General features: G+C 40.4%; 1 protein-coding gene across 1 annotated transcript in view; it reads left to right on the top strand.

Moving 5' to 3' along the window:
• KIF5C (kinesin family member 5C) overlaps positions 1-21,272 on the top strand; it is a 117,035-nt gene that overhangs the window by 28,566 nt on the left and 67,197 nt on the right. The window contains 2 exon segments of the mRNA XM_048483957.1: positions 3,481-3,571; positions 18,565-18,638. Of these exon segments, the coding sequence (XP_048339914.1) occupies positions 3,481-3,571; positions 18,565-18,638 (165 nt within the window).

Here is a 21,272-nt window from a genome sequence, read left to right as displayed (position 1 = left end):
AGAGGGCTGGGGGTGGGAATGAAAAATCCCTCTGCTTGTGCCCACAGAGGAAAATCACAATGAGGTTCAGCCCAATATTTATGGAATCAAAAAGCAAACACTCCTCAGCAGATGTTTTATGGTCACTCCCATGATATCATGGTCTACTGGTAGAGATTCTTCCATCTGTGGAAGTGCTCCTGGTGAATCCAAGCCTGTATCTGTGTGTTTCTTTGAGCTAAATTAAAAGCATGAACCTCATAGTTATTTCCTCATTCACTAGAGTCAGTGATACTAGCAGGACTTGGGAGACAGTCACCATGGTGAATGTATTGGTGGATTTTGAGTAGTCTTGTGTATCTTTGTTGGATTGCATGAGATGAAAGAGAGAAGGCTTTTAAAAGACTCAGCCAAAATAAAAGTCTGTGGCTTCTGAAGTGTTTATCTGCCTTTAACACAGGGACCATGTCCTTTAGATTATATGAGAATTCTACACATTGTTTCCTTAAAAAGCATTATGCTTCAAAGAAAGGGCAAAAGATGTGGAGAAAAGAGTTCTCCACCAAGAGAAAAAATACTGTTTGTGATAATTTCAGAATATATATGTTACTGGTAACTTTGTTCTCCAGATGTTCAGGAACTACAATTCCCATCAGCCTCTGTCAGCATGGCCAATTGGTCATGCTGGTAGGGGCTGATGGGAATTGTAGTTCCTGAACATCTGGAGAGCCGCAGGTTCCCTACCCCTGGTATAGAGGTTCTGTAAGCTGGGGGGTTCCAAAGTGTTACAGTGCATTTTCAGTTGGTGAAGCAAGTGTCCATTGCTATGTGGAAGTTAAAAGTTCACTAAGGAAGAGCTTTTCAGCTCAGAATAGGTCTTCATTTAGAAGGGGGATACTTTGAGGGGGTTGCTGAAGTCTGGATTCCAGAGTCAATAAAAACAAGGTTTGATCAAGTAAAGTGTCAGCCACTGATTAGATGGAAAATTCATAAGAAGATATATAAGTGGAGCCCCATGATACAGAATACTGCAGTCAAAGCTCCGGATGCAACCTGAGTTCCATCCTGATGAAAGTTGAGTTCAGATAGCCAGCACAAGATTGACTCAGCATTCCATCCTACTAAGATTGGTAAATGAGCTTTCTGGAGAATAGTGTAGATGACTGGGGAAGGCAGTAGCAAACCACCCTGTAAGCATAGCCTGTCTAGAAAATGTTGCAGTGTATAATCTCCCTATGGGTCTGTAGTGACCCAGTGCTTGTAAAGGGGACTACCTTCACTTTTTTAATATAAATGGCAGTTGAACGCAGCAGCAAAGAAACAGCTGGAAGATGATTGGAAGGTACAAGATATTTAAGAAGTAGTATTGAAGAAAATTACTAGTTGAGGCCTTTCCAAAACTGGGTAAGAGAGTGGCTGAAGGCAAGAAGGATTTGCCATCAAGGAGAAGACAGGAAAAAGAAATCAGATAGTCTAAAAAGAGGCTAGACTATGGCTGAATCTGTCTGATAGGTTGGGAAGAGTATCTCAGCAGGACCAGAGGGAAGACTGCAAAGCAATCTGAGGCAATCTTTGGCCACCTTCGACAGGAAGCTGCCAGGCCAATCAGAACATTCTTCAGACTGACTGGCATGAAGGCACAGGGAAATTTTACCTGGTTAACTGTTGTGGCTATTAGAGTGAGTATTTGAACCTTGACAACGGTCCTTTACTGAGGGACAGAGTGGCATAAACATTTGATTTTCAGTTGTTTTCAGTTGGACAGTATTTTGGGTGTCCAATTCAGGTTTATTCCCTTTCATCTTTCAAGAATTCGTGTGGGCCTAAAAATGTGATAAATTTTCATGGAGGTCACTACACTAAATACCTTCAAGGCAGTATACAACATGCTTTATTACAATAGTTACAAAATGGCCCATTTTAAGCTACTATGGGAAGACTGGATTAGCGGTGAATTCCATAAACTGAGATATGAAATTCTGCTTGTGAAATTTTATATTGATCAGATATTGCCTTTGAACAGATAAAATATGGCCTTTGAATGTGGTACTTGCACACATTTTATTAGCAATTTTCAGAACTTGCTAAGTGAAGCGGATGACATCTTTATAGCTTCCCTTTGTAGAGAAATCAAAATGAAACTAATGGACCATAAGCCTTGAATGAGCTGGGTGGCAGGCTGGAGGCGCAAGTAAAGGAAACAGTATAATTAGCTAGAATTTATTCACTTGGAAGTTGACTTCACAGTCTTCCTACCAGGCTGGCAAAAACTTTTGAGTAAAGTTTTGAATTGAAAACAGTCTGAAAATTCACAGATGCTGATTCTGCCTAGAGACTCATTTACAGAGGGTCAAGGCAAACGATTCTGAATCCTTCCTCTGAGTACAACTTTGCTTGCGCTTTCAGCAGCTTGTTCTACTTTATTTGCATTAGTTCACAGAAGTCAATACCATGAAGGGAGAAAATTAACAGAACTTCAGACTGGTTGGGGAGGCAGTTAAAAAGGTTTTGTCACATGGATGGATAAAATGTAATAGTTGCCATGGCGATACTATTAAAAGGCCTCCCCTGTAATTCTGCAGGGAGACCATTTTTGACACAATCTCTGTGTCAAATAGTTATTCATCCATGCTATAATTTACACTGGTGTGGTCATAATGGTCCGGAACTAACAGGTAGTCTTTCCATGTTCCCAGCAGCTGCAAGGAAGCTTGGGACATGATGAACTGGAATGGATTGGAAGATCTTAAACTGCATGTGTGTTTTGCATACTTTTTTTGGTGAATTATGTTGGCTGGTTGGAAAGAAAATTGAGGGTTTTTTTTAGTTTTTCTAGAATAAATTCTAAGCATTTTTTAAAATCCCTTTTACTGTTTCTCATGTTGCTTGGGTCTTGTCAGTATCTTCCAAACTTCTTGTGAATTCTTTGCAAACTACCTTGAATTCTATAAGAAAGAAAAGCCAGATGTAAATACAATAAATAATAATGAACTTTACTTCCATGAGGAGCAAAATGGGAGTTGGTGGTATTTGGGAGCTTCCTCATATTTTGATGAAATCACCACTTCAAAGTTAAGAAGTAAAACATTCCAAGCTGTGTCACAGTTTCCTGTTTTAGTCAAGTTTGAATCAGATGATCTAATACAGGGATCTTCAAACTATGGCCCTCCAGATGTTCATAGACTACAATTCCCATGAGCCCTACCACTTGGCCATGCTGGTAGGGGCTGATGGGAATTGTAGTCCATGAACATCTGGAGGGCCATAGTTTGAAGATTCCTGATCTAATAGGAAATGAAAATTCCAGTGCGTGTTCGCTGGTGCTATAGGTATGATATTCCAGAAATACCAAATATGGCGTTTTGTTAATTGTATTATCTTTTGTAGTTTCAGCAATCCTTAAAGACCATATGTGCCGTTTTAGATGGATGGATCTCTGTACTGTATCATAGTGGTTTTGCTGTGTTTATTGCCTCCTAAAAATACTTCTTTTTATTTCAGCAAGGGAAACCATATGTCTACGATAGAGTGTTACCTCCAAATACAACTCAGGAACAAGTTTATAATGCCTGTGCCAAGCAGATTGTTAAAGGTAAGAGATGTCCAGTTATCTTCCATTCCATTACAGAAAATGTTCTTGTTTCATTATTGTAATCTCTACTAGCTTTGTTCTTTTTTTACACTTGAGTTGTATCTGGTAGAACACTTAGGTTTTTATTGTGATTATTTCAGTACAATTTTAATGAATCTCTCTGTGTGTGTATATGTAAGTGCTCCCCTCTCGCCTTGGGTATCTCCTGCTCGAGAAGCAGGGGGGCTAAATTTCTTCATCAATTAATCCCACTTAGGTTTCGTAGAGCAGTGATGTTGGCCTGCTGTAATGCTCTCCCATCAGCTGTACAATGGGGGTGGTTTGCCAAAACTCCCTTTTCTTCCATTTGATTCCACTTTGATCTGGAGGAACTGGGTTTGATTCCCAGCTCTGCTGCCTGAGCTGTGAAAACTTCTCTGGGGAATTCAGATTAGCCTGTGCACTCCCACACACGCCAGCTGGGTGACCTTGGGCTAGTCACAGCTTTTCAAAATTACAAAATGGCCCATTTTAAGCTACTATTTTAAGTTATTATTTGTCCCATAATTAGACAAAGGCACGCACCAATGCAAAGCTTGGAATTATTTTTGTTACATTTTAGTGCCATCTTGAAAAAAAATTGTCAATGTTGATATTGCTTCTTGTGTGATTCTGCTCCATTTAGATTATATCAGTATCTTGCCATTTTCCCCAGGTTGTCACTGCCTTGTTTGGTCCTCTTTTTCTCCTTTCCCTTTCCTCAACCTATTGCCAGCTTTCCTTCCTTGTCAGGACCATTGAGCTTCGTATTTATGTTAGACAAACTTGCTGTATCACCTGAACACTACTTACTTCTCTTGCCAGCTTTGGGGTATTTTGAACTGTGCCTCATTCTTCCCAAGCTTGCCTGCTGTGGCAGTATTCCCAGATGAGAGGATAGGCTGGAAACAAAGGGCAAATAGTACTGCTTAGTTTTTTTCTGTGTGGCTCTGGTGTTCTCTTAAATCCAGCTGCTTTGAAGCCTTGCACTATTGGGCAGCTAGGGGAATGGAAAGTACAGAAGACATCCTGGTTCAAGTATTAATCTAGAAGTAAAAATAAGTATGTAAGTGACTTGGTCTCTGCATCTTCTGTGCTACTGTTAACGTTTTGTCATATTTTATACTGGTGATATAAAATACCTTTGAGCTTTTTTTGAGGTATGTTGTAATAAAGCCGCACACGATGCTGCCATATTCTGTCAGTTAAAAAAAAAATCAATCAGTGTTTATTAGCCATAGGCCATATACACATAAAAAGGTACTTCAGCCGAAGCCCTACTCCCCTCAAATTACAAAAGTATAAAACATGTTATGAGAGTTTTTCAAGCTTTAGAATACAGAAGCTTCTGTCAGTTGATTCATCAAGGTCAGTCTTGCCAATTTTGATTTGGCAGAGGCTCTTCATGATCTCAGGTAGAGGTCTTTCATATCAACGTGTGTCTAATCCTGTTAACTAAAAATGCTGGGGCTTGAACTAGTGACCTTCTGTATACAAAGCTGATGCTCTACTACTTATCCATGGCTCTCACTGAGGCTCATTCCGCACATGCAGAATAATACACTTTCAAACTGCTTTCAGTGCTCTTTGAAGCTGTGTGGAATAGCAAAATCCACTTGCAAACAGTTGTGAAATTGGTTTGAAAACACATTATTTTGCGTGTGCAGAAGGGGCCTGAGTGTCGTATTGTAATTTGGTCTTTCTGCCTCTGTGTTGCTGTGGCATATGGTAAAAGTGTATGGTAAAAGAGTAATTCTCAGGCGGATTCCACTTGGGCCAAAAACAGCGGTATGAAAACTGTGTGAAAACAGTGTAAAATGGTTTAAAACAGTGTAAAAGGGTTTATACCGTTTTCACACCACTGTTTTTGGCCGTGCGGTATCCGCCTCAGATTCATAAATGTTTTTTTACATTGACCAAAAGACTTCTGCCTTAGTTGCTTACAGATAATGCATCACCTTTGTAATACATGGCTCAGAAAAAAACTCTTAAAGGATGACTTTTTTATTGCTGCTGCCACTTGACAGCAAAACATTAATCTTTAAACTAACTTTTCAAATAAAGAAATATTGTTATTTTCAAAATAGCTTTGTTTGTGATATATGGCAAATATGACTGAAAACCTTCCCTCAGTATTTCCAAGCAAGGTGTTCATAGTTCTGTCTACATCAGGGGATCTCATTTGTCTGGCCTATGGACGTACTTGGAATTTTGAAAATGGGTGATGGGAAGCATCCCAACATGTCTGCTATGCGTATTCTAAGCCAAATATTGTCTTATGATGGAGATGCTATTTCTGTAAGGCTTGTTGAAAGGAGTGCCATTTAATACGAAGTTATGCCTTCTGGGCTCTTCTGAAACACTTCCTGCCTCAGTGTGAGAGAAGAAAGCCAGTATTGACTGTTTGTTTTGAGGGAGATATGCTTTTTTAGGTGTGGGGGTGCGGGGAAAGGAGAGAAGTAGTTGTCAGAAAATACAGTGCCAGGCACTATGGCATCGGTATAACTGCTCCACATGATTTCATCTGCAAGGAAAACAGAGTTGGCCCCTTCTAACTCCTTTTTAACCACTGCAGTTAGTGTTTCCCCCCACCCCTATAAACATATTACTCTGTATATACAAGGGTGCTCCCTGCAGCATGTTTATATATCTGCTTTCTTTTCTCCTGGATGTCTGTTAACCTTATTAGAATAACTGTTAGGAATGCACCTTCATGAATTGTCTCAGTGAATAATAAATCATGCTCTCATTATCCCCAGTGGCAACTCAGTCCTTAGGGCTTTTTCTGGTGTAGTGTCTTGGGACCAAAAAGCCATTTCCAGGATGTATTTATGTATACATCTTTTCAAAGAGGTATTTATTACTGAGTATGTCATTTTGCTCAGCAGTCATTATGACTGTTGGTATGAATACTAGCAGCATATCATATTGACAGCCAGTTTTCTATTTGGGCTTCCAGTCTAGAAATTTGTAAGGAAGATAAATGACTGATCTCCCCCCACTAAAATAGCACATAACATATCTCCCCCGCAATCCTCCTAATGTTTGACCATACTGAGTTATTTTGAGGGAAATAAAATATCTGCCTAACAGTACTGTTGATGTTAGAAGTATCTTAACACTACTTCCTCTGTAATATAACAATATCATTTTAAAAAACGTACGCAGGCTCCAGTTAATTGCCTGCCTTTCCTGGCCTCCCCTTCCATTTCCCCTGTGTCCTGCTCTGGCTGTTTGTTGTTAGAGGAATAAAAATACTTTAGTCCATTTTGTGTGCAGGGAAATGACTGTTCTATCAACTGAAAACTGCTGACTGAAAGGAATTAAACACCATGGTTACTAGACGTCACAGGAGGACATGGAAATAAGACATAGGCAATTATAATATAAACTGGTGGCCATTTTTCTTTTCACTGTAGCAGTTTGCAAGGGACATCTGGAGCTTTGGATAAAAGCAAAATGATATTTCAATGATGGGAGGGGGAGCATTCACTTGCTGGGCTCTTGTCAGTCTACAGACTTATCTGGATGCCTGACTTAGTTGAATCATCTGTGTGAGGACTTTTGTATGTGTAAAACGTGTGGAGGAAGGGAAATCAAAGCATCTTTAAGAAGTGCACTTCAGGTATTTTTTAAATTCCCAGATAGAGCTGCAGCCTGCCTATTGCAAAAATTAAAACTTCACAAGAATGACAGAAAGGCTGGGTTAGCAAGAAGGGGATGATCATGTCAGAAGCTTTCTGGATTCCTGGGACAAGTGCTTCTAAGAGTAGCTTTCCTTTTTCAGATGCTGACAAGTGTTATGAATCCAGGATGCTTCATATTTCATTTCTTTCCTCTTCTTTTAGATTGCAAAGACATTGCATCTTATCCCTGGATTGTAGAAAAAATATTTCAAGTACTATAGATTGCGGCAAGCATTGTAAAAGACAATTATGGTGGCTGTTCTTTACATTTTTCTCTGTGAACATATAGGTTGTGACCTGCCTTTGAATAGGGATCTGTTTTTAATACACTCTTATATAAGCAGCACACTATAAAATAAAAAATTCACCCTGACCCTGTGAAATAGACCTTATATGTGAATAAATTCTCTCACACACTATTATTGTGTAGTTAAGAACCAGCATGTTGTTTCAAAGTAGGACAGAAGAATCAAATGTATGTTTGTCTTTGTCCAATCTTTTCAAATAGTTTTTAGTTGCTGGTTTGTATAGTTTTTAGTCTGTAATGTCTATCTAGAGTCCATTCCTCACATCTGTAGTAGAGCTATTTTTGTGTCAGCTTTTTGTCAGAGGACAGCTGTTTATCCGTTTATTTCTGCAGGCCTGCTTTATCCTGTTCTGTAATCCAGCATCCTTATTATTGCTGTCTATGGCTGCCTTTCTAAACGTCTCTACATCAGTGTCTGTGTTCCTTGGTCGCTCTGTAAAGTGAAAGGATTGTTCTTCTGTTTAGTTTTACACTCTATTCATTGAGGGGCTTAGGGTCACATCTTAGGTTGTTTTGTGCTTCTTTCGGTGGGGTTGTACTCACTTCTCTGAGAGGGATCTATTGGGCGACATGTGTGACTTTTTCCTTCCTCCCTAAATGCTTCACAGTGCCCATCTGATGTGGACTGCAACACATCCTGCCCAAGACACAGAACAGAGGTTTTAACACTGTGTCCTAGGTTCTTTTCTTTTCTTCTCTTCCTCTTATTTGTGTTTTAATATCCATCTTGATGAAGAGTTCTCAAGAGTTCAAAGGCTTACACACTGTGGTGTTATTTTGGTTGATCATAATTAATGGTATTGCATGATTTTGGCTGGGGAGAAGTCGGTAGTGCCACTGTCAGAAATATATAGGGTAAAAGGGAAACAAGACAATAACAGAGATAGCGTGGTGTAGTTATTAAGAGCAGACCGTCAGATTACTTGGCATATGACGAAACTTTGAAGAATTACTTGATAGTGGTTAAGAGATGGGGACTCTAGTCTGGCGAACTAGGTTCAATTCCCCACTTCTCCACATGAAGCCTGAGAGTGACTTTAGGTCAGTCTCAGTTCTTCTGTCCAAGATCCCTCAGCCCCACCTTCTTCACAAGGTGTATGTTTTTTGGGGGGCGGGGGGAGTGGGCAGAAGGGAAGGCAATTGTAAGCCACTTTGGTACTCCTTAGAGGTAGAGAAAAGCGGGGTATAAAATTTAACTTTTCTCCTTTTTTTGGCTTGGTAAGCGATTAAAAAGATTTTAAAGCCATTTTTGGTTCTATCTGGTTTTATTTGTTGTACATTCATTGTGTGAGGTAAATATTTTTGAGATGGATATTTGAGTGATCCAGTCATTGAGATTTAGCATATGTTAGTTCTGCAGCTTTTCTTGATAGCCTGTGTTCGTTTTGTGAGACTAGAGGTTCTGCAAAATTTGGTTTTGTAGACAAAAAATTATGAAGGAAGCTGCCAGCATTCATAACCAGACAAAAATAGCTGTCATTCTAATAATTGTTCCTGGATAACTCAAATTCAACAGCCTCCCAGTTGGACTATCAGTCTTCATCAAATCTTGAGCTTGATGTCCTTAGAAAAGATCCATCGGGGCTTTTCTAATATTACCTAACTTTCTAGCCTTAGATGCATAAGGAGTTCATCCATTTTCTCTGTTCAGGTTTGACAGAGGAGATTTGTCAGCAAATCTTGTGCAAGAACTAAAAGAAATACCTTAAACTCACATAAAGATCTAAGTAGATTTGTATATCCATCTGCTGCTACTCCCTGGACCTTGTGTGTGTGTGTGTGTGTGTGTGTGAGTGAGTGTGAGTGTGTGATTTTAGCTGTTCAGGTTAACTGCACACTTTCTTTTGGTTACTCCAGTGTTTTAACTTAAGGCAACTGAGGGTATGTGAGGCCTGGAGCCCCTCAGGGCAATCCCGAGGCTGAAACTCCTCTGAAGGGAGCCTTTGCCTCTTTCTCCCCACACCCCACACCCCACAGCCCCTCAGACTCCTGGCTGAGGGTTTGCAAGATGGATCACATAGCTCACCCTCTCCCCTTCCTTCTCAATGGGAACTGGGAGGAAAATGACTGGTGCCTTTTGCTGCCCCTGTCTCTTTTCTCCTGCTTTCATCTGCCCTCTGCACCTGGAGGTGGCTCCTTACCTCCCACCTTACATCAAGCCCTTTGCTGGTCCTGCTACCACTGTTGCTTCCCCCTCCCTGCCCCCACACACCATGTTGCCATGCCCCACAGCAACAGGGGCAGGCAAGTGAGCAGTGCGGGCTGGCAGCAGTGGGTGAGAAGGAGCGATGCCAGGTGAAGGGGGAGGGTAATAGACATTTAGGACTATTTTCCCCACAGAAGCACACTACTTCCACCAAAGTACAACTGACTGCACTTGGTTTTGTTTGTGGAAAAAGGTATAGAATAGTTAATATATGTGTATAGAAAGTGCCCTCACGTCACAGCTGATTTATGGTGACCCCATAGGATTTTCAAGGCAAGATTGGTTTGGGAGTGGTTTTCTATTGTCTGACTCTGTGTGGACTGAGAGTTCTGAGAGAACTGTGACTGCCCCAAAGTCACCCAACAGGCTTCCTGTGAAGGAGTGGGGAATCAAACCCAGTTCTCCAGATTAGAGTCCACTGCTCTTAACCACTATCAAGTAATTCTTCAAAGTTTTGCCATATGCTAAGCAATTCTATGATGTCGTCTAAAATGGCCACTAATGAGCCTGAAATGTTCTTGCTATAATATCTCAGACCCTGTGCTTTCATAACAGCTAAGTTAAAAGATTTACTATAAGAGAAGGAAAAAGCAATGATGATGGTCATGCCACCAGTCCCTAGCGCATGCATTCTTGATCATAACCTCTCCAGGCACTTGCATATTATGCCTGTTTGGTAGGCAAGTATAAGGAAGTAGCTACATTATGATAATATTAGACAACTCATTCCTCATGTTCACATTTGCACAGCTCAGATTTTCTTCTTGAAAGACATAGTGGTAGCTAATGAATGTAGGAAAGCAGCTTGTGCCTGTAATCAAGGAGTTCTAATCCCTTGGTCATCTGAGTAAAGACAGCAGTACTTTTGAGTGTGTGTGTGTGTGTGTGTGTGAGTGGGGGAGGGGGTATACAGAGAAAGAAGTAATTACATTTTAGCTATTCTACACAAACCTCATTGCTTGGAGTCCCCTGCTCCATTCCCACAGTAAAGGTGGTTTACCAAGCAAACCACCCGTGCAGGCAAGCAGGGGTTTAAATCCATTCACCGTGGCACCCTCATTTAGAAGGGGGGAAATGGAACACGATGGAATTACAGTGCTGGACTCTGAAAGCTTCCTAGCCTTGAGGCATACATAATGAACCTATTCTTTCTTTTCCCCACTCAGTGGTAGTAGGATTCAGGCCACACTATGAACACCATGTTCTGTGAGGTAAGCTAGATATTTACAAGGTGTGGCCTCTCAGGCAAGGAAAAATGAAAGCCTCAGACATGAACAGTAGTTGGTGGGAGCTTTCTCCCTTAGGTATGGAAATGCCACGAAGCTGGAGATTGTGGATGTATAGTGTTGAACAAAACCATTTAAAACTCCTCGTTATAGTTTTGAGGCTGACATTTGTAAAATACTTAGTACCAAACCTTCTTTGCTCTTTGTAACTTTGAAGACACTCATCAGTTGCTTGAGAATGTGAATATCAGGATGGGAGGGAAATTGACCAAGAAGGTGTTAATAGAAACTGACCAAGGGGTCAGAATTGGAAGAATCAATTCAAAATGAGTTGGGCCAGATAAGAGAAGCTTTTTCATGCATTATCAGCAGAAGCCACGTGTAGGATGGTCCAAAAGTATTGGAAGCACAGACTTTTAGATCGAGCCAACCTGTTGAGAGAGGAGCAAGATTCTGCTTTCTATACACAAGAAAAATCAAAATACTCAGTACCAGAAAGGTCTGAAGAGCAACTAGTCAAATAAGTGGCTTAATTGTAATAAAGTGGCAAGAAAGTAAAGTAGGTGCATGATATAATATTGGGATGATGGTTTTACTTTACAGGGGTGACACAAATTACTGTTTTTCCCCCCAATATTCTTATTATTATTAAGGACTTATTATTACAAATTACTTATACTTTTTTACAAGATACTGAGATGAAAAACATCCAGTTCAGGACTGTGGAAGACCGCGTCTCAAGTGACAAAATTCATGTACAAGATGAAATGCATTTTTAGAGGAGCTGGTCAGCACCACTCCTCTGGACAGCTCCATGCATGATCTTGCTGGTGTTGCCGGATACTTGCAGTGCCGCCAGTTTTAATACTAGAGAGGAAGCTGTATTCAACTGGTCACAGCAAAAAATAATCTTATGGTGCCTTAAAAGACTGAAAGCTTTTTATTCAGCAAAAGTTTTCATGGACTAGAGCGATTTCTTTAGAAAGATACCAATTTTAGGATGGAGGTTTTGGGGGAAAAAGGGCCACAAAATGCAGGAAGCACTGAGTGAAGTCTAATTATGTGAAATTCAGATCTTATCAGGAAAAATACAGAGACCATCTGAAAACATCTGTAATTGGTTGGAAGTCATAGGTTATGTAAAGATAGCAGTTATACTATGATAAAAATCCTAAACCTAGGATTGAGAGCTTTTGTAGAAATAAAATGTTGTTAGTCTTTAAGATGCCATGAGATTTTTATTTAGTTTTCATACCAGTTTCTGACAGTCTGTTGCTGAATTCTTAGCTTTGTGCTGAATTTAGAGTGACATGACTGTTACACTCAACTTAAAATGATGATATGCAAGTTTATCTAATTAGTAATAAGAAGCTTAAGGAAACTTTTATTCCCTTAGTTGAATTATATGTAAAATGCTTTTACCTAAATGGGTTAAGTCATTTGAAAGTTATTCTAACTCTCTGAAACTGCACTGAATACAGAAATATCAGATGTAAAGACATAATAATGTGATGAGGTTATAGTTTCTTTTGTGCCTTCTTTCATGAGAGGTTATATGTAATTAATGATGCCCAAAGGGGAAGCTATTTCACTTTGAAGATTCACAGAAGAAAAAAATTCCATAACAGTAGCTGTGTTACTCATCTCTTGGTTAAAAAACAGTGTAGTACTCTGATACCTTAAGGACTTGCAGATGTTGCAGCATGATCTGCAATCAATTTACTGTCTTTAAAGCTGCCACAAAAACCTGTTGCAGTTAACATCAGTAATCCTTCTTAAAAATGCTAAAGTATGCATTCATGGTTTCATTCATACCATTCTTGAAATGGTGGGCTTCTTTTAAAAAAAGGAGGGCACCATGCCGGAGTTCTGCAATTGGCTTCAGGGATATAATGCTCACCATCGTGTTTCAGGGATATAATGTCCACCTTTTGTCTTAAGGAATTTAAGGATGGCAGTTGAGTTCCTTTGTGCATTTCCAGTGACATTGTCTTCATAGACTTTTCTGCTACCAGGGGAGTAGAAGATTACCCCCAGATTTTAAAGCAGAAAAGCTGCTCAGTCTTATGTCCATCAGTTCTCCATGAGTGTACATGGGTCTTTTGGAAAACGCCATGATTTTGGTTTTCAGATAAATAAGTTCTAGTTTGTCCTCCTTGCAATACAGTACTATCACATTCAGTGCTCTTTTAAGGCCAGTAGGCATTCTGGAGAGGATTACAGCATTGTCTGCATAACGCAGGACTGAAAGAAGTCTTCCAGCAGGTTTTGGAGGGTGAAAAGAAATGTTATTCAGATGAACCACCATGTAATTAGTATAGAAGTTAAATAAAAGTGGGTCCAATATATGTATATTGGAACATGCTTCTCTGGTATTGATACCCAGCATTGTTCACTGCAGGCATTGATAGCCACAGACACCATGCAAGGAGTGATCTCAGTGATGCTTTTGAAGAGGCACCCCAATCAGCTTCTAGCACACATCTGGCACATCAATACTAAATTACGGTTTAAATCAGTCCTGGGTTTTTGGGGTGTGTATGTGTGCTATTTACAAGAATTGCTTTGGAATATAGTGATAGATGTGTATATGGCAGCTACACTCAGTCACATTTTCTTAAGTATTACAAAACATTCTTTGGTCCTGACCTTTTTTTCTTCAGAAAATTTTTGGTATATGATCTATTGGAATTTTTGACAAATTAGTGTATGAGACTTGAGATTTATGAGATCTGTAACATTTCTACAATAAATTATGTTTGCGTCAGTCTGACTTTTACCATTATTTTGGAGACTGATTCCCTGCTGGCTGCTATCACCTTTGATTGTATCCACAACAGTTCTTTACAAAGGAAAAGTTAGTATGGAACAATGTTTCCTACTGATAAGTGTATTGGTTTTGCTTCAGCCAGAAATGTTTTTGCTTGTGATGTTCATGTTATTCCCATTTTATTATTGTGAGAGAATTCCTCCATTCTACAACATTGTTTTGGTGTCATAATTTCACCAACTGCCTGAACATTCTATTGTTGAAGACTTCCACAGCTGGAATCAATTGGCTTTGGGGGGTTTTCCAAGCTGAGTGGCTGTGATCTTATAGCTTTTGCTCCTAACATTTCACTCACATCTATGGCTTTCATGTTCAGAGGCATGTCACGGTAAGGTGTGTTTCTCCCCGAGGCACAGTTGTAGAAGTGGACTCAGGCCACATCCACATCCCAGGAAACCCACAATAGTCTGCCTAGTACATTGTATGAGTTCCTTAAAAAAACTACTTTAATTATCTTTGAAGAACAACTTAAAATTTTACCAAAAAGCCTTGGTGTTTTTTTTTTGTAAAAAGCAGCTTTAGTGTATGGAAACAGAAGAATATGTAGTCTAATCATCTTAAAATTACACCAGTAAAATAATGGAAGAGCACTATTTTAAAATACCTTATTTAACCATTGTAGCTACTTGTATTTATTTATTTCATTTACAGATTTCATACCCTTCCTTTCAGTCCTCATAAGGGCCATTAAGGCACTTGGCAAATAAAAACATGCTTAATAAAAATCATGTTAAAAACCATAAAAACAAACAAGAAAGACATCATTAAAACAATTACAATGAAAGCTATAATATACATACAGAAACATAAAAATTACAATTGGGCAGGAAGGGAGAATCACTGAGGAAAGACTAAACAAACAAAGTCGTCATCCACTAACAGAAGATGACAACTGAAGGGAGCAGACAAGTTCCAAAGTTTTGGTGCCACTAATGAGAAGGGCTTCTTGTTTACCAACCACCTAATCTCAGAAGGTTAGGGCACATGAAGTGGGGCCAGTGTAGATAATGTTAAGACTGGAATGATATGGTCCCTGTAACCCTCTGTGAAACCCCCAGGACCAGGGGTTGCATCCCCCTGAGGAGGAGCCATGTTATCTCTCATTGGCAGATAGGAGGCAGTTCACAAGAGCTGTGAAGCAGGTACTTTTGTTGTTCAGTCATGACCTGGTGATTGAACAGGGAACTACCTTTACCTTTTAATCTGGATGTACAAGGGTGCATATCACAGTGACGAGATCTTTCCTGACCAGGAAAAGCCATGCCAGGCTAACTAATTGAAGCTGGCAAAAGCTACTCCCGGCCATCTGCCATCTGCTTATGCAGCAGTAAGCCTGGATCCAAGAGCACTCATACATTACCTGTTCATTCAAGGAGAGTGTGACCTCATCCATAATGGATGAAACATTAAATCCAGTAGCATTTCCAACTTTTTGGGATTAAGCTTCAGTGTATTAGCTCACAACCACTCCAAAACAGTCTCTAGGCAACAGTTCAGGATTTCTGCAGCCTTTCTGAGATCAGCCAGAGGCTCAAAATAGAGCTGAGTGTCATCTGTATATTGGTGACAACCCAGTCCAAATCTACAGATGACATCATCCATTGATTTTATATAGATGTTAAAGAGTATTGAATACTAGATGGAGTTTTTGGGGACCTCACAGGCCACTAGTCAAAATCCCCCAGAACCACTTTTTGAAACCACTACAAAATTGTGCCTTCCAGTTCCAGCAAGGAAAGACACTTCCAGAATGATACCATGATTGGTTGTATCAGAAGCTGCTGAGAGGCCCAACAGAGGCTATCAACAGAGATGCACTCCCTCTGTGTAGTTCTTGGAACATCCTCCACTAAGGCAATCCAGGCTGTTTCCGTCTCATTACTGGGCTTAAAACCAGACTGGAAAGGATCTTACAATTCACTTCATATAGGAAAGCTTGAAGTTGTCCACCCACCCCCTCATTCAGTTTCTTATTCAACAATGGAATATTTGACACTGGTCGATAATAATTGAGCTCTCCTGACCTTGTGGTAGGATTCTTTAGAAATGGATGCACTATAGCTTGTTTCAAGGCTGAGGAGACCCACCTACTCTAAAAGCATTAACTACCTTTCACATCGCCTCCCAACAGAAATAAGTAGCCAGGTAGGGCAGAGGTAATACAAGCAAGTAGTAGGGCTCACTTACTTGCTTTAACAGTGCCACCCTAAGTACAATAATTACCCTTCTGCATCTACTGAAGTCATTGGTCTTAAAAGGATATAACTGTGCTAGGATTGCACTGTAAATCTTGCAAAAGAAACTGCCTCTGTGATTTACTTTGTATAGCATTCTGTGAATGGGAGATCAAAAATTGAATTTTGTAATAACCCATATTAAAATAAACCTTCCGTTGATTTTCTATGGGACACAGTTGTATTACTGTACAATAAGTGTTTCTTTCTAACCAGACTTGCCATTTGCTAACTTGCAAATCGATAGGATACTGTTTTCAGGAAAGCATTCAGAATAAGTCTTCACAATTCCTCATAATTGTAATCCCTCCAGCTGTTTAGAGGCCCCTTGGTAGGTACAAAAGGCTGGTTGGAAGCATACATTAGTGTATTTAGAGGTCTTTGGAGACAAGACCTTTAATTCACTTTCTCCATTTTGTGAATTTATTGATGTCAGTATCTCACTAGGAAAGGAACAAATTGTGCTACTGTGACTAATTAAGTTGGGCCTTTGTTTGTGATGGGTGAAAACGGAGAAAATTTTCTAGTTGCTAATATCCATTGATTATCTATGTCAGAATTTCTTGGTTGCTCTTCAGTATTCAGTATAGTGATATGATAGCTTTCCTTCAAGATTGGATCCAAATTTCTGGGGTAGCTGTAATATTGTATACTTCTAGAGAGATGTTTGATCAATGGTAGATTTTTATATTTTTAACAGAAAGGCTTCAGATTTTTTGCTTCCTGTTTCTAGAAGGGCAAAAGTACAATCCGCCATTGTCTCTGCCCAGCATTTGAAACAGGATATTTTCAAACGGTCTTTACATCCTGGCCTGAAACATATTAGCCTTCTCTTCCTTTTAAGCACCCAGACTGACAGAGAGTTCTGGAGACCTTGAAAGCTTTTGTCCCGTTTCGGTTATTTTAGTTGGTCTTAATACTAGATATTACATGAGGTTTTACCTCAGAACTCAATTCTTAAATTTCAGTTCAGAAGAAATAAATGAACTGTAGCATCTGTCTCACTTATGAAGTTTTTAACAAGCTTTGGTTTGAGCATGTGATAAGTTTAGAGGGTTTAAAGAAATTTATTTGATCCTTTGTAGTTCGTTTCAGTAGCAACTGTTGAAACAACATTGTCTCGACGAGGCTATTCTGTCTTCCTGTTGCTATAATTAGGGTTGGCTTATCTAGACAAATAGTTTGCAGTCTCCCGGTGCAAAACAGTTTTACTACCCCACTGAGCTAGAAGCTGCATGTAAATCCAGTTGCTCTTAGTTCTTCTGGTAGGCTGGTCTCAAGGTGGTTATTTTAATTGATCACAGCCAGTTATAGCCATTTGTACTATTTCTGGCATTGTCATCTTGCTGTGTAAGCTGACAGCAAACTCCACAATCCTTTTTCAACAGTTGTAACTGTTCTGAGGCATTCCATTCAAAGGTGACATAAAGTGTTACTTCTGTGGATGGAATATTGAAATTCTGTAGAAGCAAGAAGACATCTTATAACATATAAGATAGCTTACGTTATTTATAATTCTCACAGCATATTCAGTTGATTGCAGCCAGCAATCATAGACTCAATCATCCCCAGATCCCCTCCTTACTACAACCCCTGTCTTGCATGGTTTTTGAAAAATATGGGTGCCATATTTCCCAACATAGCCTTGTTTGGTGGTCAGAGGAAAACTATCCTTCCATTTTCATCAGCATAAAAGCTGGTTTAATCCAACTTATTATTTTGCCATCATGTTTGACGTAAAATGTCTGGTGATGTTGGTTCTTTTGTCAGACTTGAAAAATCTTGCATTGAACAAGTGAGTTTAAAATAAATACATATTTTCCTGGAAGAGGGATTTATTTCTCATCTGGAATCTATCTCTGATTTCATTTCCTGTTGCCTAGGCCATTGACATTACAGAAAGCTCACCTGTATTCGTAATTTGCATTGTAGGAGAACTGCTCATTTTATTTATGGCCTTTCAATTCTTCTGTGTAAAGTTGCAGAGTTAAATAGGGCCTGTTTTCTTTAAATGGAAGAACCTTGCGATATTCATTTTACTACTAAACTTCAGGAAGATAAGGAAGCATAAAATATCACAAGTGGAGAAACTGTATGCAACTCTTAAAACCTGGGTGTGATTCACTTCCTATGTGTTGCTGGCAAGTCCATACTGTTAATACAGATTTTTCTCCTTTCCTTGTCCTCTAATGTTAATAAGCAGGAACCTAACCAGAGTTCAAAGTATGTTTATTCAGGAGAGCAATAAGAAGGTACAGACATCTTCATAGTTATTTAATTTAGATCTGGATGTCAAGAAATCCGGTTTCCTTGTGTTACCATAGCAACCCTGTACATCTGTGCATTTTCTAGCAGATGACATTCTTTAATTTGCCATTGTTGACTAATACATGTGGTGTTGACTAATATACATGGTCCTTTTTCTCTCAATGATTTAGAGTATTCTATAAATATAACCAATTCCATTTGTTTCTTTTTCCTTTCAGATGTTCTTGAGGGTTACAATGGTACTATTTTTGCTTATGGTCAAACATCTTCAGGAAAAACACATACTATGGAGGTAAGAGTAACCTGGATGGGAACCATAATATATTTTGCATTGCTGAAACTTGATGCTTACTTGTACATTGTATTGTTACACTGTACCAAGAAAGATAGTGTATATTGATATCATATATTGACGGATTTAGGAGGCCAGTAAAGCTCAGGAGAAAACCATCACTGCCTCAATCAAAAGCCTGGTGGAACATCTCTGTCTTGCAGACCCCGCAGAACTGAGGTAAGTCCTGCAGGGCCCTGGTCTCAACTGGCAGAGAGTTCCACCAGGCTGAGGTCAGGGCCAAAAACCCCTGGCCATGGTTGAGGCCAGCTGGATACTATTGGGACCAGGGACCACTAAGAGGCTATTTCCAACAGACTGCAGTGCTCTCTGGCAGCAATATAGGGAGAGGTGGTCCCATAGATACGACAGTACCATACTGCTCAAGGCCTTAAGGGTTAAAACCAAAACCCTGAACATGATCCAGTGCAACTGGTGAAGCACAGGATAATATGTGCTCTTACTGGTGCCCCTATGAGGTCTCTCGCTGCCACATTCTAGACCAGTTGTGGTTTCCAGAGCAGTCTCAAAGGCAGGCCAGTATAGAGTAAGTTACAGTAATCTAGCCTGGAGGTGACCATTGTGTGGATCAGTGTGGCGAGGTCAGAGCATGGCAAGTAAGGGTCCAACTGTCTAGCCTGGCAAAGATGGAAAAAATCCATTTTGACTATATGTGCAACCTGGGCCTTCATTGACAGGGAGGACTCCAAGGTCACACTCAGACTTTTGCTAGAATCAGCAAATGTTAGTGCCACATTGTCTAATTTTGGCAGTGGGAAACTCCCTTCTGGCTCCCCTCACCTTAGCCACAAGGTTTCTGTCTTTGATCAGTTTCAACCTCCACTTTTTTGACCATTCCACCATGGCCTCCAGACACCTGGTCAGATTACTAGGAGTGGGTGGGATGGCCAGCAGGCCCTCCATCAACAGAAAAAGCTGAATGTAAACAGCATATTGATGGCAGCCCAGCTCAAAGTTCCAGACCAGTTGATCCAGAGATTGCATGTAAATGTTAAATAACATTGGTGATAGGATTGCCCCCTGTGGTACTCTGCAAAGCAAGGGTCGCCACTGGGACATATCCTCACCACTGTCCCTGATCTTGGAGAAATGAGGTCAACCATTGTAGGGCTGTTCCCCAAATCCCAGTGACAGCAAAGTGGTGAGTCAAAAGATCGTAGGTCAATTACGCATGGTCTAAATATCCCGGGTTGAGCATGGAAAATATCCTGGTTTGACCAAGGAGTCTGCACAGTTCCTGATGCTAAAGTAGGTTTGTCCCACGATATTTCCCTCATCCCAAGTTTTTTAGAAAACTGTTAAAATCATGATCTTTTTCCAAAATCCCACTCTTCTGAGAGCCAGGCAAGTGAGCCCATGAGGGAAAACACGAGCGCTTTCCCTGTTCCCACTTGCCAAGCACTGCCTGCTAGCCAAATCATAGCCCAGAGAGCCCAGTTTTGCAGCTCACGTTCCCCATGTGGTCCAGGGGGGAAGGGGAAGTGCCTGCCTGGCAGGATGCCCTCACCCTGTGACTGCCCTCCAAACATTGAAATGTTATTTGGTATATCGAGGCACCGGGGGGTGGGGTGAGAGTCTTGTGCTGTGGTTTCTTGCACATCTTTAAATGTGGATGGGACATAGTGGTCTGCCCAGTATTGGTCAAAAGTTTTTACTTTGTATAGCACAGTGTGTTTGCCATGTTGTTCACTGAACCGGCTCCTTTCGAAAACTAGAGAAAAGGGGGGGGGGGTGTCCTGCTTGGTTTTCCTGCGGTTGCTGTGGATCCACCAATCAGAAGCATTGCCTTTGGGCAGGGGAAAAAAGCCCTCTGGGGGATGTTCAAGCATGCATGCTCCATCTGCCTTGTAAAAACCTGCCAGGGGAGACACCATGATCCCAAAAAAAGCCAAATATTCAAAATCGAATATTCCCTCCAGGTCCTAACTAAATTCCTTCATGGAAACGGGCGCCCATGCGAAGGGAGAAACTCGGATAAAATAGACCCGGATTCCAAATAACCTGGTATTATTATGTTGTGCAGAATCAACCATAGTTGGCCATGCCAAATACTGCTGTTAGATCTAACAACAGCAGCACAGACCCGCCTTGATCTAACTGGAGCCGGAGCTTGTCGGTGAGGGCGACCAACTCTGTCCCATGTTGAAAACTGGACTGGAATGGGTCCAAGACTGAGGTATTATCCAAGAGAACCTGGAGCTGCTCAGCTACTACTCTCTCAACTACCTTGCCCAGAAAACCCCCAATTTGAAAGAAAGATTGATAATTTCCAACAGATGGTGCCAGACCTCATCACTGCTAGCTTTAACCAGCCACAGTGGGCACAGATCAAGAGGACAGGTAATGGACTTCATAGCTCCAAGTACTTTGTCCACACTAGGCTGAAACTGAAGGTTGAAAAGGTCCGATATAGGACCTGAGGCAGTCAAGGTGTCTCCAGTTCTCTTACTATATATCAACACTTGCCAGGAGGTCATGTTGAAGGAATAAGACACTATTTGCAAAAAAACTCACGAAAGCCTCCCGGCTTATAGCTGAATTACTAATTTTTGGCCCTTCAGAGAAGGATGTAAG

This window comes from Sphaerodactylus townsendi, linkage group LG02 (assembly GCF_021028975.2).
Source record: "Sphaerodactylus townsendi isolate TG3544 linkage group LG02, MPM_Stown_v2.3, whole genome shotgun sequence".
Classification (NCBI taxonomy): domain Eukaryota; kingdom Metazoa; phylum Chordata; class Lepidosauria; order Squamata; family Sphaerodactylidae; genus Sphaerodactylus; species Sphaerodactylus townsendi.
Note: the sequence above shows the minus strand (reverse complement) of the source record. Positions and strands in the feature narration are given on the sequence as shown.